The 27,773-nt window shown below is 40.9% G+C and overlaps 1 protein-coding gene across 4 annotated transcripts in view; it reads left to right on the top strand.

Annotated features, from left to right (window-relative positions):
- Window positions 1–27,773, top strand: part of EXOC2 (exocyst complex component 2) — a 191,467-nt gene that overhangs the window by 126,599 nt on the left and 37,095 nt on the right. For 3 of the 4 annotated variants that reach the window (XM_075921345.2, XM_075921343.2, XM_075921344.2), the window contains one exon: window positions 928–1,069. In XM_075921345.2, coding sequence (XP_075777460.2) covers window positions 928–1,069 — 142 coding nt within the window. Of the gene's footprint in view, window positions 1–927; window positions 1,070–3,078; window positions 8,860–27,773 lie in introns of those variants that run through there. The other variant, XM_075921346.2, reaches the window with a different exon arrangement.

The raw sequence follows: 27,773 nt of genomic DNA, 5'->3' as shown, positions 1-27,773 counted from the left end.
TACAGTAATGAAAGAGGTGCAGTCTTTAAATACAACAAACAAGTGAAACGTACACATTCGTGTATCTCATTGACTAATCTTTTTATAAGTGTTTCATGGTTTAGTTACTTTCTTTGGAAGTTTCAGTAACTCTGATGCTTATATTTAGCAGTACTCACACAAAGGAAAGAAGAGCACATTCTTGCTCCATACTATCCACAAAAGAGCTGCAGCTTATTGTTTTGTTGTACAAGGAACTTTTAATGCTTGCAATGGTGGTGGCTGCCCTGCTAACCAGGGCAAGGGGGACTCCAACCCATAATCCCAGGCTCCAGAGGCTGATGCCATATCCATTAGGCCAGTGGGACCCATCTCATTTGCCCTCCCTGTCTTCCGCGGATGCCCTGCTAGCAGGCGACAGATCTCTGTAATGAAACTGAATTTTTTAAAAGAATTAAACTCAATATATAGTGATTTTTTAAAAAAAATCCACAAGTACATTAGGTGGTTTAAAAATATGGTGAAATATGTATTCATCTTTCAGGACCTGAGCAAATAATGTAAGGCTTGATCCTGCTCCTTTTGAAGTCACTGGCAAAATTCCCATTGTCTTTGATGATGCGGGATCAAAACCTAAGTGACAGTGTTAGGATTAAATTTTGTTTATGGGTAGGTTATTCCGTGATTCTCCGCGATGGAGTTTCTTACATCATTTTGTGAAGCATCTGGTACTGGCCATATTCAGAAAAAGTATCCTGGGCCAGTTTGCTCAGTAATGTGATCCAATATCAAAATATTGTTTTTATATTTTTAAAATTATAAGGTTGTAAGCATATAGCATATTTCCTAAAAGTCAAAGAGAAGATAAGCCATACAATGGTAGCTTTTATTCTGGCTTTCATAAGTAGTGGATAAATGTGCTTTTTTCTCTTTTTGCTTTGATTTTAGATTAGTATGGAATCCTTAAAGGAGTTGGATCTAAGACTGTTTGAAATTTACATTGAATTGAAGGCAGATCCTATAGTTGGCTCACTAGAACCTGGCATTTATGCAGGATATTTTGATTGGAAAGATTGTCTCATTCCAACAGGTACATATCTGTTTAATAACTAACTGTATAATTATTCTAACAGAGGCTTAGATAACTTGAAATATAAAAATCTGATGTTTAATTACAAGCTGTTTTCTCTTTTTATTTTTCTTAACATTTTCCACGATCTTGTTTAAAGTTGTATTTCAGTGGCTTACTTTACAATTCCTTCTTTTTTAAATTCCCTCAAATGAGCATAGCATTTTTATCATTGATGTTTTAATGCTTGTTTTCATGATTATTTTGCTTCACTGCTAAAGTATAATGGAATGATTATGAAAGACATTTTTGCCTTTTTTCTTTTGAAATTCATAGAGATTTTTTGGAATTCTTTTGTAAAGAATCTGGTCATACTTCTAACAGCTCTATCTGTAATTCTGAAAAGGTGAAAGTTATAAGAAAATGTGTGGGTGTAGCATTATAACAGTAGCTCAGTAAGGAATAAAAATTATAGAAGGATGTATAGATTCCAGTGCCAAAAGGGTCCATTGTGATCCCCAAAATAGTACCGTTAGCATATCTTAAATAAAAATCCAATCTTGATTTGAAAATTACTGCTGAGGGAGACTCTACTGTGAGTTCTTGGTAAATAGCTTTGATGGTTTATTATCCTCAGTTTAAAATGTTCCCCTTATTTTTCATCTGAATTTGTCCAGCTTCAGGTTCCAACCTTTGGATCATGTTATGCTTTTCTTTTGCTAGTCTGAAGAGTCTATTATCAAATATTTATTTCCCATGCCGGTAAATCATTGGCTGTATTCAAGTCACTGCTGAAACTCTTCTTATTAAGCTGAATAGATTGAGCTCTTTGTGTCGTATCACTATAAGGCATATTTTCTGATTATTTAATCATTCTGATTATAATTAATACAGATGCAATGATTTTAATTGCCAAGGTTTTTCAAAAGTCACTAATGATCTTGTGTGCTTCCATTTTGGGGGCATTCCTTTGGGCATCCCCTGAGACACTTTTTAAAGAGTGTATCTTCAGTACTTTCTGAAAACCGAGTCCCTTCAGGATATCCTCAAGAATAAGGCACTCAAAATCATTGGTCGGTTTTGAAAATCTTGGTCAATATCTAATGAAAACCAGTTGTAAGCAATGGACTGAGCACAGATTAAAAAGTGATTGATAATAGTGCTGTTTGGATTTTCTTTTTCTCTTTTTTTCTTTTTTTGGGGGGGGGCTAAGTTATATTAATTTTGTATAAAACTTGAAGACTTTGTAGGACTTTTTAGTAGTTTAAACTTTGACAATAACAGGAAATTATAATCTCATCTATGAATCAGGAGTTTTACTAGCTGTTCACTGAGCCCTGGAACCTACAGGGTCATAGGGTTCTCTCCCTATGTGTCATTTGTAGCATTGCTGTATTCAGGACATTGGTACTAGTATAGTTTATTGAGCAAATGACTTGGTTTGGACTCTTGCAAACTAAGATTTGTTAAATATGTAAAATAAAATTGTGGCTGATCACACTTGGGGTGTGTTATATTTGATATTACTGTAGGTCGTCCAAGCAGCAGATGGAGAAAAGGTGGTGGGGGGGGGGGGGGGGATTTGTGATACCATACCCCTACAATGGAATGGACCTGTAGATGCTCACTTCTTAGCTTTTTCTAGCACACAGTGCCCCACTTTTGGCTGACAAAGCTCAGTGCTTTTCGGTGTCTGTGGAGGGGAGGGTGGAATTACTGAGTTCTACATTAGAGTGAGCTGCTTTCCATCCTTTTTCTGCAACTCGCACAGAGCCACCGACAGAAGGGTGGGGGACAAATGAGGCTGCTGCCCAGGTCCCGTAGGCCCCAGGCCCTTTAAATCACTGTCAGAGCCTACCCCTTCTTGAAAGCACAGAGGTAGACCTTCTCCCACCTTGCCATGGGACTCGACAAGTCTCCCTGCAGCCCTGAACACTCATATTAGAGAAGGCCAGGTCTCTTTAGAGTCAGGGATAATCCCGAAGGTGAACAGACCCCCCATAAAAGTATCCTGTCTCCTATTTTACTAGACTGACTGCTGGAAGTGTTAAGAAATGTACAGTCATTCCTCCTTCACCCACTCCAACTCAGTGGATCAGCATGTTGTTGTGAGTTTCACCCACAACCGTAATTTATTTATTGTGAGGTTTTTTTGCTAGCAAATAATTTTGTATTCTTGCTGGAAAAGTAGACCATATTTACTGTTGGCATGAGAAGGTGTTACTCTGACTTAGGAGTTGACGAGGAAAAATGCCCTCTTGGAGATGGAGAAGAATGCATAGATAATAGGAACTCAAAAAAGAGAAGCTGTCCCTAAAAGGACTCATGAATACTTAACATATCCACCTTTCAAATGTAAACATCTTCTAACTTACACACTGTAGATTTTTCAATAACAGTAGTGGCTATTTTTTTTAAATCAGCAATGCCAAACAATACTGAGAAAATAAGAGCCTCATGAAAACCTGAAAGAGGAGTAAACACCCATAGTACTGGAACATACCAGTCTGAGAACCTTTCTTTTTGCCACTTACAACGTATTTAATACTTTCCAGTTAATATCCAGGTATGGGATTTTTTTAACAAAAAGCCTGCTTGATTAGAATAAAATAACAGTATCTAGTTGACTAGGAACTTAAAGACAAGACTAAGTAAGCAGTTCCATTATACTGAATCATTAAAAAGTCCAGTTAATCTGGTGATTCATGAGAGAAATTATTTGTGAAGCCATCATGGTACTTTTCAAATACCACATCTGGTTGAAATTAATATCTACTCTTAAAAGTAATCTTTTACTAATGCAAGTTTAAAAATTTGAGTCATTGAACTGGGTGTGTCGATTTTAACTATTTTACCCAGAATTGTCACAAAAGTTGATGCCATTGGTAGGGAAGGAAGGAAACTTCAGCAGGGCAGAATAGCAGAGGGGAAATGGTCTGAAGTGAAGAGGATGAAATTCAATAAAGACAAATGTAAACTATTCTCTTTAGGAAGGAACATCAGTTGCACACATACAGAATGGATAATACCTAGGAAAGAGTACTGCAGAAAGGGTTCTGGGGGTGATAGTGTATCACTAGCTAACTATGAGACAACAGTGTAATACTGCAAAAAAAAACAAACGGTATAATCATTCTGGAATGTATTAACAGGGCTGTTGTAAGCAAGACACAATTCTTCCTCTCTAATTTGCACTGATTAAGCATCAGAGTATTATGTCCAGTTCTGGGAGCCACATCTGAATAAGTGGGCTATACCCACAAAAGCTCATGATATCATCTACATGTTTCGTTAGTCTGTAAAGTGCTACCAGACCATTTATTGTCTAGAAAACTACATGATTAACCGATTAGCCTCTCTAACTTCAGCTGATGCCATCTCCAGCTCTGGGGAAGCTAGTGTTGGCTGCCCATCTGCTTCAGGGTTGTGGGAAGACTTGAACCCAAAGTCCCATGCTCAGGAGGCTTGCTCTGGAGCTGTACTTGGCCTGGCTCAAGCACACAGCCAAGGTGGGCCATGTAGTGGCGGAGCACAGCGCTAGAGCAAGCAGCCTGTCCCACCCTTGCCAGCTTCCTCCCCTCCTTGCTGTCTCTGTATCAGAGGCAGCATCACAGTGGGGGTGGGCAGCGGAGGCTGCTCCACATACCACAGAGCAGCCTTTGTCCGCAGCAAGCCTGGCCTCACCGCGGACAGAGGTTGTTCCGCGGCAGCAGCCCCCTGGATAGAGGCTGCTCTGTTGTATGCAGAACAGCCTCTGTGTGCAAGACACTTGGACACCCAACCTCCCCCATAGACAGGGCCTGCTGCCACCCTGCGCTGCTGCCTCTGTATCAGTTACACGATAATTAACATCCTTACCACATTTCAGGAACAACGTGGGCAAATTGGAGAAAGTTCCAAGAAGAGCAGTAAAAGCTGTTAAAGGTCTAGCAGACATGACCAATTACGAAAGATTGAAGAAATTGGGTTAGTTTAGTATGGAAAAGGAAAGACTGAGAGGGGACGTGAAAGAGAAAAGTTATTCCCCTTAACCTCTGAAGATAGGATAAGAAGTCATGGGCTTAAACTTCAGCAAGAGAGGTTTAGGTTGGACATTAGGAAAAGCTTCCTAACTATCAGAGTAGTTAAGCACAGAATACATTTTATCTAGGGAGGTTGTGGAATTTCCATCACTGGAGTTTTTTAAGAGGAGATTAGGTAGACATCTGTCAAGGATTATGCACATAGTATTTAGTCCTGCCACAAGTTCAGGTCTCTGGACTAGATAACCTATTGAGGTCCCTTCCAGTACTCTGATAAATAGTAAGGAAGGAATCAGGCCTTAGGCATATCAAAATGAATATAAGAACAGCCATACTGGGTTAGACCAACGGTCCATCCTGCCCAGTATCCTGTCTGCCAACAGTGGCCAATACTAGATGCCCCAGAAGGAGGGAACACAACAGGTAATCCTCATGTGATCCCTCCCCTATCACCCACCTCCAGAGAAACAGAGGCTAGGGAAACATTCCTACCCATCCTGGCTAATAGCCATTGATGGACCTAGCCTCCATGAATCTATCTAGCTATTTTTTGAAACCTGTTAAAGTCCTCGCCTTCACCACATCCTCTGGCAAGGAGTTCCAGAGGCTGACTGTGTGCTGAGTGAAGAAAAACTTCCTTTTGTTTGTTTTAAACCTTCTTCTTTCTTCTTAAAACCTTGTACTCCGAGTGGAGCATAGATCATCTACAAGTCTCCTCCACTTCACTCTGTCTTGAGACAAAACTTCCAGCTGACTCCAGGGTACCCCAGTTGTTGTCCTTCAGTCTGCCGCCTTTTAATTTCATTTGGTGACTCCTTGTTCTTATATTGTGGGAATAAGTAAATAACTTTTCCTTATTTACTTTTTCCACACCAGTCATGATTTTATAGACCTCTATCATATCCTTCCCTTAGTCTCCTCTTCTCTAAGATGAAAAGTCCAAGTCTTTTTAATCTCTCTTCATATGGGACCCATTCCAAACCCCTAATCATTTTTGTTGCTCTTTTCTGAACCTTTTCCAATGCCGCCTTTTTTTTTTTTTTTTTTTTTTAAGATGAGGCAACCACATCTGTATACAGTATTCAAGATGTGGGCGTACCATTTATATAGATGCATTAAGATATTTTCTGTCTTATTCTCTATCAACATTCTATTTGCTTTTTTGATTTCCGCTGCACACTGAGTGGATGTTTTCAGAGAACTATCCACAATGACTCCAATATCTCTCTCTTGAGTAGTTGTAGCTAAATTAGTCCCCATCATATTATATGTATAGTTGGGATTATTTTTTCCAATGTGTATTACTTTACATTTATCAACATTAAATTTCATTTGCCATTTTTTGCCCAATCACTTAGTTTGAAGAGATCCTTTTGAAGGTCTTGACCATCTGCTTTGATCTTAACTCTCTTGAGCAATTTGGTGTCATCTGCAAATTTTGCCACCTTACTGTTTACCCCTTTCTCTAGATCATTCATAAATAAATTGAATAGGATTGGTCCCAGGAAGGCCCTTGGGGGACCCCACTAGTTACCTCTCTCTACTCTGAAAACTTAACATTTATTCCTACCCTTTGTTTCTTTATCTCCTTATCAAGATAAGGGCCTCCTTTGATCTTTATCTCTTTCAACTTCAGTTACCCATCTGTAAAATGGGAATAATGCAAATTTATCTCAAAAAAGGTTCTGAAAATAAATTTATTAATATTTGTCAAGTACTCATAGTATTAATTCCCTCCTGCACTCTTCTATGGAGCTAATTAGGAGAAAGGTTAGAATAGTGTGCAGTAAAGAACACCTGGGGCCACATATTGAACTATAAAAAGAAAACATAATATTAAGTACTTCTCTTTCAGTGAGCACCATCCATTCTGTGCACTGACTAGGACAGTGGTTCTTTGTTTCAAAATAGCACATGCCATGTAATTAAAGACTGTATCATAATGTATATGTATAAGAAGGAAAGTTGGAGGGATTAAGTTTGTACAGGGAACTTTAATTTTGGAATATCTTAAATTTTGTGTCTTGACTTTGCAATCTTAACTGTCTTTTAAATGTAGAGGATATTTTAAAGCACAAGAATAGACATATTCTGAGTCAAACCAAAGGGTCATTTAGCCCAGTATTCTGTCTTCTGACACCACCCAATGACTGACACTCCAGAATGTGAAGAAATACTTCTTTTTGTTGGTTTTAAACCTGCTACCTATTAATTTCATTTGGTGACCCCTAGTTCTTGTGTTATGGGAACAAGTAAATAATTTTTCCAGTCATATTTTTATAGACTTCTATCGTATCCTCCCTTAGTCTCCTCTTTTCTAAGATGAAGAGTTCTAGTCTTATTAATCTCTCCTCATATGGCAGCTGTTCCAAACCTCTAATCATTTTTGTTGCCCTTTTCTGATTTTTTTCCAATGCCAAGATAGGTTTTTTGAGATGAGGCAATCATATCTGCACACAGTATTCAAAATGTGGGCATACCATGGATTTTATATAGAAGCAACAAGATATTCTGTCTTATTCTCTATCCCTTTTTAAATTAATTTTTTGACTGCTGCTGCATATTGAGTGGATGTTTTCAGAGAACTATCCAGAATGACTCCAAGATCTGTCTATTGACTGATAATATCTAATTTAGTTCCCAGTATTTTATACAAATAGTTGGAATTATGTTTTCCTATGTGCATTACTTTGCATTTATCCTCATTACAATTCATCTGCCATTTTGTTGCCCAGTCACTTGGTTTTGAGAGATCCTTTTCAAGTTCTTCACCGTCTGCTTTGGACTTAACTATCTAGAGCATAAACTTAAAAAACAACAAATAATCTAGTAGCATTTTAAAGACTCACAAAACATGTAGATGGTATCATCTACATGTTTTGTGAGTCTTTAAAGTATTACCAGACTATTTGTTGTTTTCTAAGTTTATCCTGTATGGACTAACTCAGCTACCCCTCTGAAGCAATCTAGAGCAGTTTTGGTATCATTTGCAAATTTTGCCACCTCACTGTTTACCTCCTTCTCCAGATCATTTATTAATGTGTTGAATAGGCTTGGTCACAGTACAGACCTATGGGGGACACCACTAGTTACCAGTCTCCATTCTGAAAACCATTAATTCATACCCTTTGTTACCTATCTTTTAAACATTTATCGGCCCATGAGAGGACCTTCCCTCTTATCCATGACATCTTACTTTGCCTAAGAGCCTTTGGTGAGATACTTGCTCAAAGAGTTTCTGGAAATCTGTGTACACTATATCCACTGGATCCCCTTTCTCCACATGTTTGTTTACCCCCTCAAAGACTGCTAGTAGATTAGTAAAGCATGATTTCCCTTTATAGAAACCATGTTGACTTTTCCCCCATCAAATTATGTTAATCTATGTGTCTGACAATTCCATTCTTTACTATAGTTTCAAAAAAATTGCCCAGTACTGAAGTTTGATTTTCTGGTCTGTAATTGCCAGGATCACCTCGGGAGTCCTTTTTAAAGATTGGCATCACATTAGCTGAAGATTTAAAGGATAGGTTCCAAACCACAGTTAGGAGTTACACAATTTCACATTTGAGTTCTTTCAGAACTCTTGGATGAATGTCATCTGGTCCTGCTGATTTGTTACTATTAAGTTTATCAATTTGTTCCAAAATCACATCTAATCACCTTATCATCTTGAGTGCTCCTTCCACATCTTGATTGCCCTGTGACTCCACTGGTTGTTTAGCAAGCTTACTGCTTCTAATGTACTTTACAAATATTTTTCTATTTTTTTTTTTTTTTTTTTTTTTTGGCAAGCTGTTCTTCAAATCCCTTTTTGGCCTTCCTAATTTATATTTTTACATATTTTAGGTGTAATTAAGTAAAAGTGCACAAAAAAGTAATTACACATTAACATACTCATGGTGATTACATTGCTTGCATGATCAACTTTTATTATGTAAATTACAGCAAGTTTTTCGGTATGAAGTAAATCCTTTTAATTTGACAGGATTTACTTACAGATTTACTGTTAGTTTAATGAATCATTCAAAAGCTGTATATAGTGTTGTTCAGCTTCAAAGGAAAGAGTTTTCTAATTGACACTGAATATTGAAATTTAATACAATAGCCTAGGAAAAAAAACCTGGCTTCTCCTGCCCAACATTGCTGCCAGTTTAATCCAGTGAAGTTTCGATCTTTACATAGGGCGCTGTAGAGTTTGATTGTCCAAACAGATTTTTAGCTAATGCATTTGAACTGGTGGGAAAAATAGGAATTGCTGTCTGATTAAATATATTTTATTCTCAGTGTTCTCCTTCAGTACTATTTGAAGGCTTCAATATCTGAGATATAGGTGAGAGGATTATTCTAGGAGGGGTGGGTGAGATTTTGTGGCCTGCACTGTGCAGGGGGTCAGACTAGATGATCATAATGGTCCCTTCTGACCTTAAAGTCTATGAGTCTATGAGAATCCTGGCTAATCCATCAATTTGCTTACCTTTTCACCTGAACTAAGATGTCTTGGTAAAGAATCCTAACAAATTTGTTATACTTACATTATGTGTTGTTTATCCGTGGTATCCAAGACGCTAGTGGCTGCGGCTTCAGAACATGTTGGACACCAGGGCTACGTCTACATTGGCCCCTTTTCCGGAAGGGGCATGGTAATTTTTGAAATCGCAATAGGGAAATGCGCGGGGGGATTTAAATATCCCCCGCGGCATTTAAATAAAAATGTCCGCCGCTTTTTTCCGGCTTTTAGAAAAGCCGGAAAAGAGCGTCTACACTGGCCCCGATTCTCCGGAAAAAAAGCCCTTTTCCGGAGGATCTTATTCCTACTTTGAAGGGCTTTTTTTCCGGAGGATCGGGGCCAGTGTAGGCGCTCTTTTCCGGCTTTTCTAAAAGCCGGAAAAAAGCGGCGGACATTTTTATTTAAATGCCGCGGGGGATATTTAAATCCCCCCGCGCATTTCCCTATTGCGATTTCAAAAATTACCATGCCCCTTCCGGAAAAGGGGCCAATGTAGACGAGCCCCAGAGGTATACCTAATCCTTAATACTAGGTTCCATACTCTGTACTCAAGTTCCACATTCTTCTAAGATCCTTATCATAATTACATGATTAAATATGTTGTGTCTGGGTATAATAGTTCACTGCTGAACGCTGAAGTTGTGAGAGAGAATATAAATGATTTAAGCTACGAAGTAATAAACTTTTTAGTGGCCTAGTGTGAATGGCATGTTTAATTTTTTTATAGTGCATTGCAAAACTACTCATAGTTTGTTTAGATATACTATAAACATATCTTGGGGTTGTTTGGGGCTCTAGTTAGCTTTGATTTATGTACTTCATAGAAAGTCAGTGGTCCATCTCCAAGTAAATTATTATTCTAGAATATCCAAACAGCTGTCTTCCTTTACAAATTAGTTTTGAAGTGCAAGCATCTATACAATAAATATTTAGCTAGCATTCACCCAAAGCTCAGGTTGTGTTGCGGAGATTAGTCTAAAGAGCATTAAAAATGTTTATCCCTCTGTATTTCTTTGGAGTCAGCATCAGCTACCTCTTGTCATACTTAAGCTGAAGTGTATCAGATGACTTCACCCCTACCAACTGAAAGACAGATACTCAGCCCCATAATGCTTGTGCTTTAGGGATCCATTCTATACCTGAACTAGAAATCTGGAAGGGAAAACTTCGAAGAGTTTTATCTTTTTCATCAGGCTAATCAACAGTCTAAATACTTACCCAGCAAAGTATTTGACAACTTGAACTTTTTAATGTGTGCTTAAGCTGGATCATCAGCACTCTGTTTACATTTTAGATGACAAGCAGATTTCGTTTTTAAACATGTAAGAATGTAACAGCAAGGATGCATTTTTTCCAAAGTAGATCATTACATTTTAACTAAAATGTACAAAAAATATTGTTCAGCTTCAAAAATCTATAACCTTGAAACTGCTTCTAACATGCCATTTTTGGCAGCTAGATGAAATATCCTGGGGAATAAATGAATAATCTGTACATTGAGATTAAATCTCAGACGATATCATGTGTGTGTTTGTGGGAAGGAGAGTTTGCATGCTTTAACAGGCAAAAGTTGTGCCACTTTGGACAGGAGAAAATTTAAAGAAAATAATACAGTGTTTATGAAGAGTGAAAACTTATTTATACCATTATCTGGAATTTAAGGGAAAAAATCGCTTGATTTTCAAACGTGCTTTGCACTTACAAATCCCAGTGAAGTTAATGTGATATACAGCTGGTCAACATCTTTTAAAAATCAGATCAAATGTTTCTTTCTCTATGGTGGTCTGATTGTGAAGGGACTTCAAGAGAAGGTTAGAGGCCTGAATATATAAAACACGTGGGCAGTGTTTGATCAGTAGCTAAGACCTCTCTCTCTTTCTTGTGATTTATTTATGGCTTCCAGACATATAATAGGTTTCTTGACCATTTCGTTACCTTAAACTAAAATTGTCATTTTTACTGACAATTGCATTGTCTGTTGCCCAGTTATACATATATTGGAGGTTTAAATGATAAACAGATAATTTCATATTTAATTGCTCAACAGATCATCCCAAACAACTGTAACACATATTTTGATCATTTAATGGAGAAGCGGCAGCCTGTCCTGTGGGTCTCTCTCACTTCAAGAGTGCAGAGCAGCAACAGGGGAATAGCGGTGGGGCTTGTGCTGAGACACACCCACAGGACCAGCTGATGCTTCTCTGTCCCTTTCAGAATGCAGAATGTCAGTGGGGAAGGGAGGAGATGTGGGGACAGGAGGAGGTCTTGTGCTGAGACCTGAAGGACCGGCTGGTCTGTCCCTTTCAGAATGCAGAGTGGCAGTGGGGAAGAGTTATCCTCAGACCCAGCGGGAGACCAGAGACTGAGCCAGTGTCTTTATGTGCCAGTTCCTCTCTGTCCCTTTAAAAAAGCAGAGCGGCAACTAGCATGGAGGTGATCGAGTAGTCGATAGTGCTAACCAATAAGCTCCTGCTTATCGGGTAGTCAACTATTTGTTCACATTTAATGTGAACCATTACTTCCACTTCTCTGCAATTAAAAGCATCTGTCCTGTGTATCAAAACAGCTCTCTTTAGTTAATTTCACTTTAACCTCAAGTTCTCTTTTCTTAACTTCACTTTCAAATTTGTTTTAGAAAATATGACGTCATTTTCTTGTAGCTCCAATTTCGAACAGCAAGGGGATATCACTGAAATGTATCTGCATTAGTGGATAGTATATTAATGCAATTACATACATATCACAGGTTGAACCTATGAAATCCAGGACTCCTCGGTTTGGCAACATGCTTTGTCCAACAGAGCCACAGGTGTTCCAGGACCAGAGAGTCCCAGTGGAGGGCTGCTGCCTGGACTACCTGCCAGGCACAACCCAGCAGGGCTGCTTGGCGGGGCTGCCCCATGGGGCCAGGAGCTCAGTTCTCCTGTACAGGACAGTCCAGCAGAGCCAGGAGCCCGGTGCACAGAGAGCTGGGCTGCCTGACATAGCAGAGAAAGAGGTGAGGGGACTAGCAGGGCAGCAAGGCTAGTGGCAAGGGGAAGCCGGTCAGGAGGCTGGCAACTGGTCCAGGGCTGGGAGGAACCAGTAGCAGGAGAGCCAGATATGACTTTTCCTGGTTCGGCAAAATCCCTCATCCGGAACCAGTCTGAGGATGCGGGACCAGGGAGGTCCAACCTGTATCTAAACAATAAATACTCTGAATTGGATTCACTCTAGCAGGTGCAAAGAGATGTACATGGAACCCTCTATACTAGGGGGTCAGCAACCTCTCATTAGGGAGCCAAATATGGCTTTTTAGGAGCTCCAGCTCATCTTCCCCCTCTTCCCTCCAAACCAGCTCCACCTGCAGCAGGGAGCCCACACTGGTGCTACAGCCTTACAGCACCCCAGTAAAGTTGGAACCCTAAAGCCAGTTTCATGTGTGAGGAGAAAACTCCGAGCCTCCCTGCTAGATCCAGCATGCAGGGAAAAAGCAGAGCCAAAAATGGCTCTGCGTACTACCATTTTCTTTCCCCTGACTATGGGAAATGGCCTCACAGGGACACACATCCTGGAGGCTTTTCTCTTCACTCCCATTGGCCAGAATCCAGCGAATGGAAGCAGCAGGAACGGTATTCCTTGCTTTTGCTCCATGGGCACTGTATAAGTGGCCCTCCTCACCCCCTCCTGCTCCGCTGCCCTGGCCAGACACATTGCCCCCTCCCTCCTGGGCAGACACCCTCCCCCCAGCCTGCTCCTGTCCCCTCCCCTCTGGCCAGACACTTGCCCCTAGCCTGCTCCTGCACCCTCCCTTCCTCCTGCTGCCTCCCTCTTGGCCAGACACCCTACTCCCAGCCTGCTCCTGCACCCTACCTCCCACCTAGACCTCTCACCCTCACCCCCTCCAGCATCCCCATCTCTATCCCACTCACTGGAATCACTGTCCCACACACTTAACCCTTCATTTTTTGTCCTTCCCCAGAGCCTAAGGGGGCCCACAGAATCCACTGGAACCCCAGAAGAGTAAATCTGGCCTGAGGCCTTGAACCTCTGTTCTCCCTGCCACTCCCCCCGCATAGGGCAGTGAGGTGTTTCAGTTAGGGGCCACATTAGTGAGAGTTAGGGGTCTTTTGTGGGTGATTGTGGGTTTTTTTTCTTCTCACTTGTTTTGTCCCTTACTGATTTTTCTGTGGGTCGGTGGCCTTTGACCCAAAAAAGGTTCCCCATCCCTGCCATAAATAAAGACAATGTTGAAACCTTTTGTGTTGGACATAATAATTTACTTTATTTTAATAATTTATTTTATTTAAAAAGCCTGGCCAAGAAGCCCCCATCTGGCTGCAGCTTCATAACACTCCTGCACCCCCCCCCATATACTAACCCTGAGCTTATCATACACCTGAACCCCCTACCCTCAGGCCCCCAAATCCTGAAACTTATGCCACCCACACATCCTCAAGACTCCTGTACCTCCACAACTCCAGCCTTTCTATAACACTTCTGCACTCCCCACACTCCAACCCTGAGCCTGTCATACACCTGGGCCCCCTGCCCTGAGCCCCTCATAATCCCACATCCCCAAATTCCTGCACCCCCATATCCCCAGCCCCCTGCAATAACACTCCCGCACTGCCCCCACCCCAACCTTGTGCCCTGAGCCCATCATATACCCAAACTCCCGCACCCCTCATATATCCCAGCCCAGACTCCTGCACTCCCACATCCCCAGCCCCCTGCTATAAGATTAACAGAAGATAGCCTGAATACATGCATGAAGCTGGATTTGGCCATTTATAATATAAACCTGAAAGAAATGTGCAAAAAGATGCTGTAGCGGAAGTCGCATTAAATAAAGTCTGTGAGTACAATGTTTCATTTATGCTAGTATTAATCGTTATGTCAATTATTAATAACATTAAGTTGTATATTTTCAGTCATGCAAATGAGCATTCTTAAATGGCTCCTTGTTGACCACTTGTTCTGAATTTTGATATAGCTTGGCTCTTAGTTTGAAAAGATTGCTGGCTCCTGCTCTATACCCACAGGGGAAACAATTCCAATGGAGGGGGGAGAGAGTGAGGTTTCAGATTGAAGGGAGGGGACAAGTTACTGCCACCAGGCTCTCCTGTAGGTTCTGCCAGGAGGATAGTTTTAATATCTGGTGGAGAACCACAGGAGTCCCAGCAGAAACTGTTTGAGGGGCATTTTAGTATATTTTCCAAGTCTCCTTTCCCTCTCTGTCCAGTCCCACCCACTTTAAAGGCTTTATTGACTAGCTACAGAACTCTGAGTAGAGCATAACTTGTGGCCAGCTTTCACTTCTGCACCTGACCCATTTCCAAGATTCATTTCTATGCAGAGTTTCTACCACAAGAGCTTTGAGTGTGATTTCTCTTAGGTTGTGCTTCCAGGTCCTAAGCCCTAAGTACATCTATTGACTAGTGTTTCATTGCCACTTGGGAATCTCCTTCCACATCATTTCTTATGGCTGGAATAGTCTTCCACTTCTTGTGCATCTGTTCATTTTCATTCAAACCCCTTCTTGAAACATATTTTGACATCAAGCCTATCGGTGATAATCCAGAAGAGAAAGTTGCCCATGCCCCACTAACTTAGATCCTCTTCGTGGGCTTTGACCTTTTCCCCAGTATTCATCTGCCACGGCCTCCAGGCAAGATACCTTAGTGGTAGAGGATACTTCTGTAGATGTCTTTTGGTAAAAACTGAGTCCTGTTTCTGGCTCTTCCTAGAACTCTTCACATTTCAACACCTCTCATTAGAACAGGGCTACTCAACTTTGGAAGCCCCTGGGGCCTCAATGATACTCACAGCAAATGCTGAGGGCCGCAACTTAAGTGTGGTTGCATATACATTCAAATATATATGCAAATAGCTTCTTTCACACTGACAGGCATGAATACAAAGATGAAGGCAAGACTACACAACGTGCAGGCCCCATTTAAGTCAGTTCTGCTGATATTAATAACATGCAATATTTACCCGATTTCTACTCATATGACAGCACTTTTAATAAGCAATGACAGTCCAGGAATTTAACTACTAAAACACATATCAATAGAAGACCATTCTATTGACTACTTTTTTGTTTTGGCTCCCACCTGTGGGCCCCGTATCAAGCTCTATGTAAATCCAAACTGCACTGCAGGCCGCAAACCAATGAACCGTGGGCCACATGCAGCCCTCAGGCCGCGTTTTAAAACTGCCTTAGAAGCTGTAGAACTTTGCTTCCCTTAGGGGCAGTCTGGGCAATGTTACCTAGTCCATGAGTCATATACTCACATTTTAAAAACAAGATTCATTAAAAATAGAGAGGAAATAGTAGCAAAACAAAATACATTGTTTTATTCCATGAAAGCTTCATAAAGCCTAGTGAGATAGGCTTCATTTATATTAGCTAATGAAAGAAAGGGAAAATCTCTCATTGCCAAAAATGAGTCCCTTTTATGACCATCCCTTCTTAGCCTAGCCCAGGTATTCTTGCTCTATCCAGAGATCTCCTATCTCTTCCAGCCTACCTATCAAGTTTTTGGTGTAGAGTTCGTTGTCATATCAGGGTGAGGTTACCGTAATATTTATAGAAGGAGTGTTTAATCAGGAGTATTATCTGGAGGGGATACTGACATCTTATTTTATCCCCCGTAGAAGAACTGTTGTCCCTTATCACTTTTGGGATGTTCCCCTATTTCTAAGCTCCAAGTCTAAAATGTCACAGGCCATCTTGACCTTCTTGGACTCTCCTCAGAATCAAGGTGATTATCTGAGATTTGCATGGCTCTTTTTTTATTTATAGTAATTGAATCTCTCTCCTTCCTCTTAAAATTAATATTGTCAGTTTTCCATTCCCATGAAATGCTCGGAACTCCAGCCCTCTGTCACAGGGAGAAATTTAAATGATATAAAAATAAAAGAATTATAAAATTCAACTCTCAAACACATTCAGAATTAGTAATATGACCTGTACATATCTGAAAATAAGGCTGCTATCGTCCCAGACCCAGCTTGGGTCTTTCACCTGTGCTGGCACATGGAAAAGTGGGGGAAAGAAGCCTCCACCCAGCTCTACCTCTACACTAGGACAGGCACAAGAGGATTTATGTTCTACTGAGAGCAGTCTTCTAGAAGTTCTCCCTTCATTGCATCCTGGGGGCAGGGAGGGGGATAAATAACCCACAGAAATCTGATGCAATGATGGAACCAGCTAGGTGCAGAGTGGGTAACATGCTTTATCATCCAGAACGATGGCTGTAGTTCACAATAGCTTTTCCTTTGAGTAGCGCAATTGTCTGGCACAATGTAGACCCCAGCACTTACTGTTTTTCTCCCCATACTACTTCCTCTGTATTTGTCTTCAACAGCTGATGTAAAGATGTCCTCTGCACATGTTTTTATTGGTTTAAATATATATGTTTAAATATAATTTCAGCCCTGATCCTGCAGACTCTTATGCTTTACTGTTGTGAATAGTTCCCTTTAAAATCATTAGACTCAATCACATCTGTAAAGTTAAACACATGCATAATTGTTTGCAGGATCAGGGCCTTCAATTGCAATCTCCTCATATCTCTTTGCTTTCCTGTAAAGCACCATGCACACTTACAAGGCTACATAAATAATAGTTGGCAGTTTGGTAGATCTGCATCTAATCAGACAGTTCAAAGCTGTTTCTAGTAAGGCGAGCTTATTACAAAACCAGGGTATTCATGTTCATTGTAACTGAAATCCCCCAAAAAGGTTTTCTTTTGGGGGAGGCTGAGGTTTTCTGTACAGGCAGTCCCCGGGTTACGTACAAGATAGGGACTATAGGTTTGTTCTTAAGTTGAATTTGTATGTAAGTCGGAACTGGCTCCAGATTCAGCCGCTGCTGCTGAAACTGACCAGGGGCTGACTACAGGAAGCTGGAGGCAGAATTGCTCTGCCCCCAGCTTCCTGGAATCAGCCACTGATCAGTTTCAACAGCGGCTGAATCTCGAGCCTGGGACAGAACAGCTGGGCTCCCAGGTAGGTCCCTGCAGGACCAACCCGGCAGCACCCCAGCTGCTCTACCCCAGGGTCCACAACAAAAGCCTGGTCTGCTGGGGGGGGCGCACTAGCTGCGCCCCCCCCCCCCCCAGCAGACCAGGGACACGGGGAGCAAAGTCGCAGTGGCGGCGGGGTGCCGTGCCTCTGAGGCTTTGCTCTCGCAAAGCCTCAGAGGCGCGGCACCCCACCGCCACTGCGGCTTTGTTCTGGGTGTCCCTGGTCTGCTGGAGACGGTCCCCCCCCAGCAGACCAGGGACACGGGGAGCAAAGCCAGGGACACGGGGGCTCTCGCAAAGCCTCAGAGGCACAGGACCCCGCCACCGCTGCGGCTTTGCTCCCGGTGCCTCTGGTCTGCTGGGGACCATCTCCAGCAGACCAGGGACACTGGGAGCAAAGCCACAGCGGCGGCAGAGTCCCGCGCCTCCCCGGCTTTGCCAGAGCAAAGCCTCAGAGGCGCGGGACCCCTCCGCCTCCCCGGCTTTGCTTCAGGTGTCCCTGGTCTGCTGGAGACGGTCCCCAGCAGACATGGGGCAACCGGAGCAGCTTTTCTCGCCCCAGAGGTCGAGGTGGCGGGACTGCTGCGCTCTGGGCGGTCCTGCTGCCTGCGAGGTCCGGGGCAAGAAAGCCCCATTCGTAAGTCGGATCCGCGTAACTCGGGGCCTGCCTGTACTGTTATAACAACTATTTTGAATCAGAGTCAATTTTCCATGTTTCATCTAGAAAAATTTTGTTGCTCACAAATCTAATTTGTGTTAGTCATATGCTTTCTTCAAAAACAAATGCCTGTGGTAGTGTGTGTTGTCTAAAAAACTAGATTTTCATCAAAGTTTTACACCTGCTCTCCAGAACAGAAAGAAGAGCTTTGTTGTGCTAAGCCTAGGGTACTCTGTTATTGCACCACAACTACATAGAATTCAAATAAACTTGGAGACTTTGGATGTATTTTCAAACAATCTAAAGAACCCATACATTTATCACTGAGGGAAGACAGAACCCTCCTTCATGGAGTCTGATTTTTGTAGGGCCTTGAAATCAGATGGATGTTTATACATGTTCTCTGGCGCTATAGTTTACACTTGCAGTGTTTTTAATCATTTAATTTTTGGATCCAGTGCAATGATAATGGTGCTGTGACTGTTGAGACCCATTTGGTATAATTTATTTGTTTTCAAAAAATTTTTGATTAAATAAAGCAGACTTTAGCATTGTATGTTCTTGAACATAATGTTTATTAGCCTTCACATAAATTCTGGGCTCTATGAGATTGTGTTGGAGCCTCTTAAAACAAAATTAAAAAAAGACTCCAGGTTTCCATTATAACAATGTGTGTACTGGTTACCTTGAATCCCTTTTAAACTCTATTCTTATATGTAGTTAGGCATTCCTTGTGCATCATGTGGGAAGATTGAATTCCTATAAAAAAAAAGGGCCACTTACTTACTTTTCCTAGTCTAAAAAAGCAGAGTGATTGCTTTCCTTCATTAGTTCCTCTTGGAGGCTGAAGGTTTTTTCATCTCTTTGGGGCTAGTTTCTATGAAATTGCAAAACAGTCTAGATCAAAATGCATAGAGCCCTGCAAATCTGCAGGTACCTGCTTTATATCCATTTTTGTAGATGCAGATACAAATTTTGTATCTAGAATTCTTCAAATTTGCAGAGGCAGGTTGATCCTCTCTGGTCCAGCAACATTCATGATCCGGCATGATTTTAGTGAGCTGGATGTCCACTTATCATGGGTGTGGCCAAGTTTCCCTGCAATCCCATAAAGTTTGTTTACAGCCACCAGTCCTGGCTTGTAGTGTTCCATGCTGTTATTTAGTTCTGATTTACCCCTAAATGGCTTCTAAGAGGCAGTAGGCAGTGGAGGTGTTGGCAGTGCTTCTTCTAGACAATATTGACCTCCCCTGGTTCAGCAAATTCTCTGATTTGGCAACAATCAGGTCCCAAAGGTGCCGGACTAGAGAGGTTCAACCCGTATTTGCTTTATATCCTCTGGTATCCACATGTGCAGATATGGATACAGATTTATTAATGGAGAGAGAGTCAGTCCGAGGAAAAGAGAAGAAACTGCATGCATAACCAGTTTAGTCTTAAACTGTGGTATCAGATAATTGCCTGAAAACACCACTTAATACAGTTGACCTCCCATTGGTTCCTGGAGAACCATTGTAAGTCAAGCCATCGTAAGTCAAACCCCCATTTCCCAGAGGCTCAATATTATAAATGGTGGTTCCGTTCCTGGAAACCCATTTCATACCCTAAAAATACCAAAATTGACTACAGAAATGGAGGAAAACTAAACGAAATAGTTCAAATAATGCACAAAAATAACTAAAAAGTGAAGACCCATGTGGCAGATGCACGCAGCTCAAGCAGCAGCTGCAGACTGGTGAGTCTGACTGACCTTGTGCATTTCCTGTTTCGGGATGACGTGTGGAGTCTGCGTCATACACCATCATAAATATGAGCTGCGGACGTAAATTGGGGTTTTTTAGCAGCTATCTTGCATGAAAAAAATGGTTGTAAATGAAGGGGGTGGTAAGTTGGGTGGTTGTAAGTTGGGGGTCGCCTGTATATCCTTGTAGGTTTGATCTCTTTAACCCTCTTTTAAGTTCCCTTCTTACTAAGATATTTACACAGGTGTGCTCTGAAGATGATCTGATTGTTTCTCATATAACATCTCTAGTACGTTTCCCAGATCCTTTCAAGACTGAGGTTGCCTCTTAGGACTAACAATCTGAGATTACTGTTTCTTCTGCTCTCTTTACACATCTTAAACAATTCCTTTCCTTATGTATCCATGCGTTAGCAGTCTCTGCTCACGTTCCTCCATTCCAAAGGCTATCTGTTCTGGGCTTTAACCTGGTGATCATGTAATTCTAGCTCTGTCAGTCTAAATCCAGCTCACTGTCTACCTTTATAGAGACAGGACTTGATTTTGTTGTAGTCCTCTCTTAAGTTTTTTTTATATTTTATCAGATGTAAAATTACTGACAGAATAAAATAATTTTAATCAGAATGCATTGTCATTTCTGTTATTGCATGTATGGTGTATTAGCGCTATCATATTGAATCAGCTAATATTGTTTATTATTCAGTTCCCAGCCTGCACTTGGTTCTATATGAGTAAAGGCCTATTGATCTCAAGGCAAAAAGGCCTATTGATATCAAGACCCACTTTTGTGGGTCTATTTGTTGGATTGGGGTCAAGTGTGCCTAATGAAGAACTTTATGGCATTTTAATTGAAAAGTATTTTATTGGAGATTGAAGTCATAGTGGCAATTTTAGTTCTAAAATTGGGTATTTACACTGTAGGTCTGTGGGCCTTTATTGTACATGACACATTTTAGAAAAAAAATGCCACATGTCATAGCAGACACCACTTGTAATAGCTGCTGTCTGCTAGTGCTTCTGGCTACAGACATAGGCCCAGGTCTTCAAAGATATTTATTCTCTTAATTTTCATGGAAACCAATGGAAGCTTGGCACCTAAATACCTTTGAGAAGCTGGGCCACACTCCTTTAGCTCAAAAGATAAAGACTTATGCCTTTAGCCCTGAAAATCCTAGGTTAAAACCCTGCTGTTCTTCCAAGCAGAATAGGCTATGTCAAATTAACCTGATCTTTCTATCCAAAGTGCTAATAAACAGGAGACTATTCTGTATACTGTTCTCTCTGTGTAGGTTTTTATACTATAATATCTGAGCACTTGGATACTGGAGTTTCATCATTTTAATTTAATCTCCAGTTAGCCAAAAGTGAACATATTCTGTTCTCTTATGTCCTCTGCTAATAATAATGAAGCCTCTTGCATCCAAGTATCTCTAGGTGCTTACATACATTGTTTTACAGTACCCCCTAAGATAGGGATGTAAGCTGGTAGTGGACTAACTGATAAACTTAGGTCTATTGGGTAGTCAAGTCACTATCTGAGGCAGCAAGGGGGGTGCAGGAGGTGGTGCCGCCAGCATCTCACCTCACCTCACCACAGCGTAGTGGGTGGGAAAGCAGGAGAGGCAGAGGCGCAACTCACCTCTACTTTTTAAATGTAGTAAGAGCTGCCTGGCTCTTACTACGTTTAAAAAGCAGAGGTGCCATCGGTCTGGGACCCGGCACAAGCTGGGTTTGCAGAGTCCCGGCTTGCACTGGGTCCCGGACCTATCCCATGCGCCCAGCTCCTCCTACATTTAAACTGCAGAGCCGTAGAAGGGCCTTTATTAACCAAATTGAATCAAGTACATGATTAGTCAGATACCCACTTCTTAACATCGCTTACTCTAAGATAATGGACAGAGAGGTTGGGATTTACCTGAGACCACACAGCAGGTCAATATGGAGCATTATTAAAATCCAGCAAACTTGATACCCATATTCAGACCACTAGACAGTTCATTTCGCTAGCAACTGTGTTGTGACAAACACAGAAACAAGCAGAAAGCAAAATGTATGGTATATGAGTGGGAATAAGCCCTCACTCAAGCACAAATATTCTACAATGCTACTGACCATGTACAGTAGCCACTTCATACTAAAGATGGTTTCTGTTTTTAAATACTCAAAGACACCATCAAAATATTAGCATAAAATATGAAAATGTATTACTGGGCAGGAGGGACATATATGGATAATCCCTAACATCTGTTTTAGTACTTTAACATTTTCTGACCTGTAATTTTTGGGTTGAAATTTTTGGTTAAAAACAAACTTTGGCCGGGAACTTTTATGCAAAGTTCAATCTATAGTGTGCTCTTTTTACAGGCAAGTTACAAAGTCTTTAAAAATAAGGGTTTAAATCGGAAAGTCTGAAAGACTCTAAACAATACAGCAGGCCTATTGTAATAAGTGTTTTATTAATTTAACATTTATTTACACTGTGCATAGCAATTTAAATTTAATGAAACACTTACAATTTTTATTAGTGTTTGGATGGGATTAGAATGCTGGACTTGTTCAGAGATTCAGAGTAATTCAACATTATTAAACCACTTTACTTTGAACTGTGAAAAAATCGTAAGCTTTCCAGGTACTTTAGATTGCTCCTAAACTCAAATAGTTTCCAAATGTTGAATTTTGGCTTTAATAATTTTTAAGACTTCATTTTACAATATGCGCTAAGAAACCCCAGTCACTTTCAAAACCATACCAATTGAAATATAAAAGACTCCACTGGAAGTTCAATGAAACTTGAAATGGGGGGGGGACCTTAACCTCTGTCTAATTATGTAGAATTAATGTGTAATTTCAATGAATGCTGTACACTTAGCAATTCTTTTTGTCCTTTTTTTGAGTAGGTGAGCATAGGTGTAAAGGATCATCTGTTTACTCCAGTAATACAATACAGGTCAAATTGCCACAATCAGTCTCTTGCCATCTAGCATAAAGTCATTGTTGTCTTTTCTCAGGCACATGGACAAAATTGAGGGCTGTTTTTATGATGCTGGTTTTCACAAATGCAAAGTCTGCATGCATGCATAAGAACAATTATTACTGGTATGCCTTCTCTCTACCACAAAGGTTCTACATATCAAAAATATGATTGGGGGGAATCTGGAATAAAAATGGCCATCAAAAGTATGTGAAAGTTAAAATAATTATTACCCTTCGGGCATCACAGTTGGGCCCATGTTTGTATAAAAGGAAGTTAGGTTTTCCCAGAGAACATTAAAATATTAAACGCTCCAGTCTGATAAAGGAAGAGGAAGAGTATGACCTGCTGCAGTTGTCAGGGGACCCAAGTTCAAGAGTAGGATTTTTATCTTCCTTAAGATTGTATATACAGAACACTGCTAGTTGATAACAGTTAGACAGCTGGTGAACTGAGACTACTGATACTGATACGGTCACTTTTCCTATTAAGTAAAGCTAACAAAAGAAATCTAAAAATTGTGCAATTCAGTCTGTGAAAACATGTTTACTGTTCTCTCTTTCCATTTTTACTTGCTTCAGCTCAGTGTAGCTGCTTGTGTCTTTAAAGTTAAGCGCATACATAAGCCATTGCAGGATTCAGGCCCAAGACTGTAAATTATTGGGGCAAGAATTGGATTGGTTTTTACTACATGTGTACATAGCACCTAAAGACATGTCTTTCAAGACATGAAAGAGCCTTGACTTGGTCTGGTTCTTTAAGTGCTACCATAATAATGTAATGCCATCAGCACAGACTTCAGAAAGTGTGTTGTATTGTTCAAATGAGATACTGCTTAGAATACCTACTAAAAGACTGAACCAGCCATAGATATGCACCTTGTAATTGCTGGATAACCTTGCTTCTCAAGAAAAGACAACTTAAATGTTGCATATTTAATAAAGTAAAACATGCCCTTTAAGAAATCCAAATGCAACTACTCCATTTCCTTTTTTTCAGATCACCCCTATTTCTTCACCATCTGGGCTGTGCATCTTAAGTCATGACAGAGAGTTTAGCCAAAAGCAAGTTTATCCAAATGTTTTGGATAGTTTGAAAGTCAGATGTTGAGATGACTTATATGCAGAAGACAAATAGACACCCAATGCTAGTTTCTATACTGTTCCAAACATTTTCTCTGATGTAGATTTTTTTTGCATCAATTCACTTCAATTTTCTGATAATTTCTTATGATAATATTCATAATTTTGAGTGACAACCCAAGTAAATTCATAAACATGGTATATCTCTAAACTCATTTTTCATTTTTGAAATTGCAGTCATTTCATCTTACAAAGACGATGACAGGTTGTTATTATTTTAACGATGACTTTAGGAATTGTAAGTAGAATACATAACACTTTTGAACTGTTTTGTGTATTGAAGGTTTTAATAATGTTAGGTTTTATAGAATCATGAAAAGACACCTTCAGGCTGTTTTTAAAAACTGATGGATTTGAAATAAAGAAAAGAATATTTTTGTAGTCTATGGTTGGTTTGTGTTAATGAAAGGAAACCTTGGGATAGATTTCCGTATTCTTGAGGGTTTTTTTTTTTTTTTTTTTTTTTTTTTTTGGTTTGGTTTGGTATGGGGTTTTTTTTGTTGTTGTTTTGTTTTTTGTGGGGGGTTGTTTTTTGTTTTTGTTTTTTTCTGTCTAGGGAGAGGTGATGATTTTTAATATAGTTTTTAGATAAAGAAATTGGGATTTTTTTTTAAGGTTAGGCTTGCACCTCCAGGTCTTGTAGTTATGTGAGTCTACAGCTACTCTCTTTTGTCTATAAAGTGCTTTTGCAAAAGTGACAGGGTTTATATTGCACTGAATCCTTTTGTATTTTGTTGAATTTTTTTCCACAGGGCAGATTTGGGCTTAGAGGGTAGGGGGAGTTGTACCATTAATTTAGTAGATTTTCCAAAGTGGTGTTGGGATGGGAGAGAGGCATGGAGGATGTTCAAGTTAAAACATGTAAACCTTGGACTACGCATGTGAAAGCTGAAGTAAAGGGGAGCAATTATCTTCATTTTCCTAAACAATGGATCACCTATGAAAAAGTTTGGGAAACACTGCCATAGGTAATAGAACAAGAGAAACAGTAGCTGTAGAAACCATATTTGGCTCCTAAATTCTCCAAACCAGGAGTCTACTACTGTTGTGTTTCCTATTTTCATTTTCAGTCAAAGCCAACATAGGATATACCTAATACAATAGCACAAAAGGATTGCAACACTTTGTACTGAAAGAGAGAGAGTCTTCATTTTACCTTCTAAAATCCATGACACAACTTTTGAGTATACCTCCATGCTTTTAAAAAGCGTCTAGAACAGACTGATAATACAGTGGAATAGATAATTGGAAGTCCCTATTTCTTGTGTCTTCAGCAGTGTGTCCAAGGGAGATGGATTATTAATAGTATATGGTGCTTTTGATAGGGAGTTGGTGTTCTGATATCCAGCTTACATGTTAGGATGAGGACTGGTTACATGAAACGATCAACTTGAAATTGTTTAATTATTTGAAGTAGGGTTGCCAGGTGTCTGGTTTTTGCCTGGACAGTCTGGTAATTGCGTCTTCTGTCCATAAAAAAAAACCAAAATACCAGATATGCAAAATGTCCGGTATTTTCTGTTTTTCTCAGACGGAAGGCCGGCGGGGACATTGTTCTCCTTCCGCGTCTGGCAGGGGTGGGAGGGCGGAGTGTCCCTGGGGCCACTTTAAAAACTTCCCCCAGCCTCTCTTGCAGCACAGCCAGATACTTCTGGTTCCTCTCCTGAATGTGGGAGAGGCCCGCACAGGAGACGCGCCACGTGCTGGGGCCCTGCTGCATTTCAGTGAGGCGGCAGTGAAACAGGCTGCAGCTCCTTCCCAGGCTCAGGCAGTTGCAGAGGCTGCCAACAAAACTCCTTTTGCCATGAGCAGGTGTGTGGGATGGGATGAGAGGAGAGGGGAGGGAGGGGATCCATTCCCAGAGTGGGAGGGAAGGGAAGCTCCTGAGCCCCTTCCCAGCATGGGGCACCTTTTGGAAGGAAGGGGAAGCCACAGCAGGGACAGCATCTCCCCTTCTCCTCCTCCCTTTCCTGAATAGGCTAGCTAGCCTCTGGCAGTCTGGAGCCTTAACAGTTAAGGAGGCATGGAGGGGAGGGGGGGGGAGTACCTTGCAGGAGTGGGAAGGAAGAGAATCACCCCCAGCTCCTTCCCTGCATGGGGTGCATTTAGGGAGGAAGGGGTTAAGGAGGCATGCAGGACCTGAGGGAAAGGCTTTGGGGGGCGGGGGGAGAGGAATCCCTTGAAAGCCACCTCCCTCCCCCGCCTGGGGTTAGGGTTGCCAGGTGTGTGGTTTTCACCTGAACAGTCCGGCAATTGCGTCTTCTGTCCGGTTAAAAAGACCCCAGAAAATACCGATATTTTCTGTTTTTCTCGGACAGAAGGCTGGCGTGGACATTTTTCCCCCATGTTCGGTATTTTTTGGGAAACTATCTGGCAACCCTAATTTGAAGAATATATTGTTGTACATAAATACATATTTTCCCCAAGAGCATTTTTATTGCCGTGTTAAATAGACTGAAATTTCGTTCGTGTGTATGTGAGAGAGAGAGAGAGAGAGACTGAGTGTCCTCTACTCACATTGACTTGAATTCACTGTTAGAGTGTTAGAGCCCTCTATCTAGGGCTGCTTCTCCTACTCTTCAGATGGTGGGAGCAACACTTAATCAACTAGTGACAGCGGTGGTTCTTTGCGTGACTAGTCAGGGTTTGATAATGGCAGCTAATCTTACTCACTGTGATTTTTCCAGCTGTGTCTGGTGGAAAAAATTAATCAGATTTGTAGAGCCCTGCAAATCCACACACATCCACTTTATATCCATGGGTATGCACATCTGTGAATGTGGATACAGATATCCGTGGCTCATTTTTGCCAATACTACATTTTGTATCCGCGGCTGTATCTGCATGGGGCTGGACAGCCGTTAATGAAGAGGCCTGAGCAGCAGATCCTGAATAGTTCCAGCTCCATGTTTTATGGCTACTTGACTTCCACTATGCACAAGAGACCAGAGCCAGCACTATCACACAGCTGCCTGGCTCCACAATTTGGATTCTTAGCTCTAGACTTAACCATGTGTTCAGATTAAAAAATTAGCTGCAGCAGTGTCACCACTTACTGGTGTCTGGTGTTGCTAGCCTATTCAAGCATGGAAATAAGCAGTCTCTAGTTCTTGCACTCTGAAATAATTGTCTGTATAGTTATTGAACTGAAATAGAGCATAACAAAGTACATACCTAATCATAGTTTTTATTTCTGTGTGTATTTAAAACTAGTATTGTGATAATTAGGTGATAAATCTACCAGCGGACATCCAAAAGATGTCTACATATTACATCAGTACAACATCATAGCTTATGAGTGAAGGAAAAGAAAACTAGTTCAGGGATATAGCACTTTCAACTTCAGTTCTGGAAATCCTTAGCTGAGTTTTCCCCAGTTTGGCCCTCAGAAAGCTTGAAATCTATTCCCCTGTCTCTAATGACTCCCTATATTCTGATTGTCTTAAAGAAGCCTTTCTCAGGCAAGATAGCCCTCAAATCTCTCTGCTGATAGTTCCATCTTCTTTACTTTTCAGCTAGTAAGTAGGTCCTTTTATATCATTATTTCTGTCAGCTTTTTTCTCTTTCATTTGTGAGGAGACAGCATTTCTTCATAATTACCATCAATTATGTTGAAAAGATTTGTTTAAAGCAAACACAAAGTACAGATCCTCAGAATGTATG

The sequence above is a fragment of the Pelodiscus sinensis genome, chromosome 2, assembly GCF_052426305.1.
Source record: "Pelodiscus sinensis isolate ZL-2025 chromosome 2, ASM5242630v1, whole genome shotgun sequence".
Taxonomy (NCBI): Eukaryota; Metazoa; Chordata; order Testudines; family Trionychidae; genus Pelodiscus; species Pelodiscus sinensis.
The sequence above is the reverse complement of the archived record's forward strand: the minus strand, read 5'-3'. Positions and strand labels throughout refer to the sequence as shown.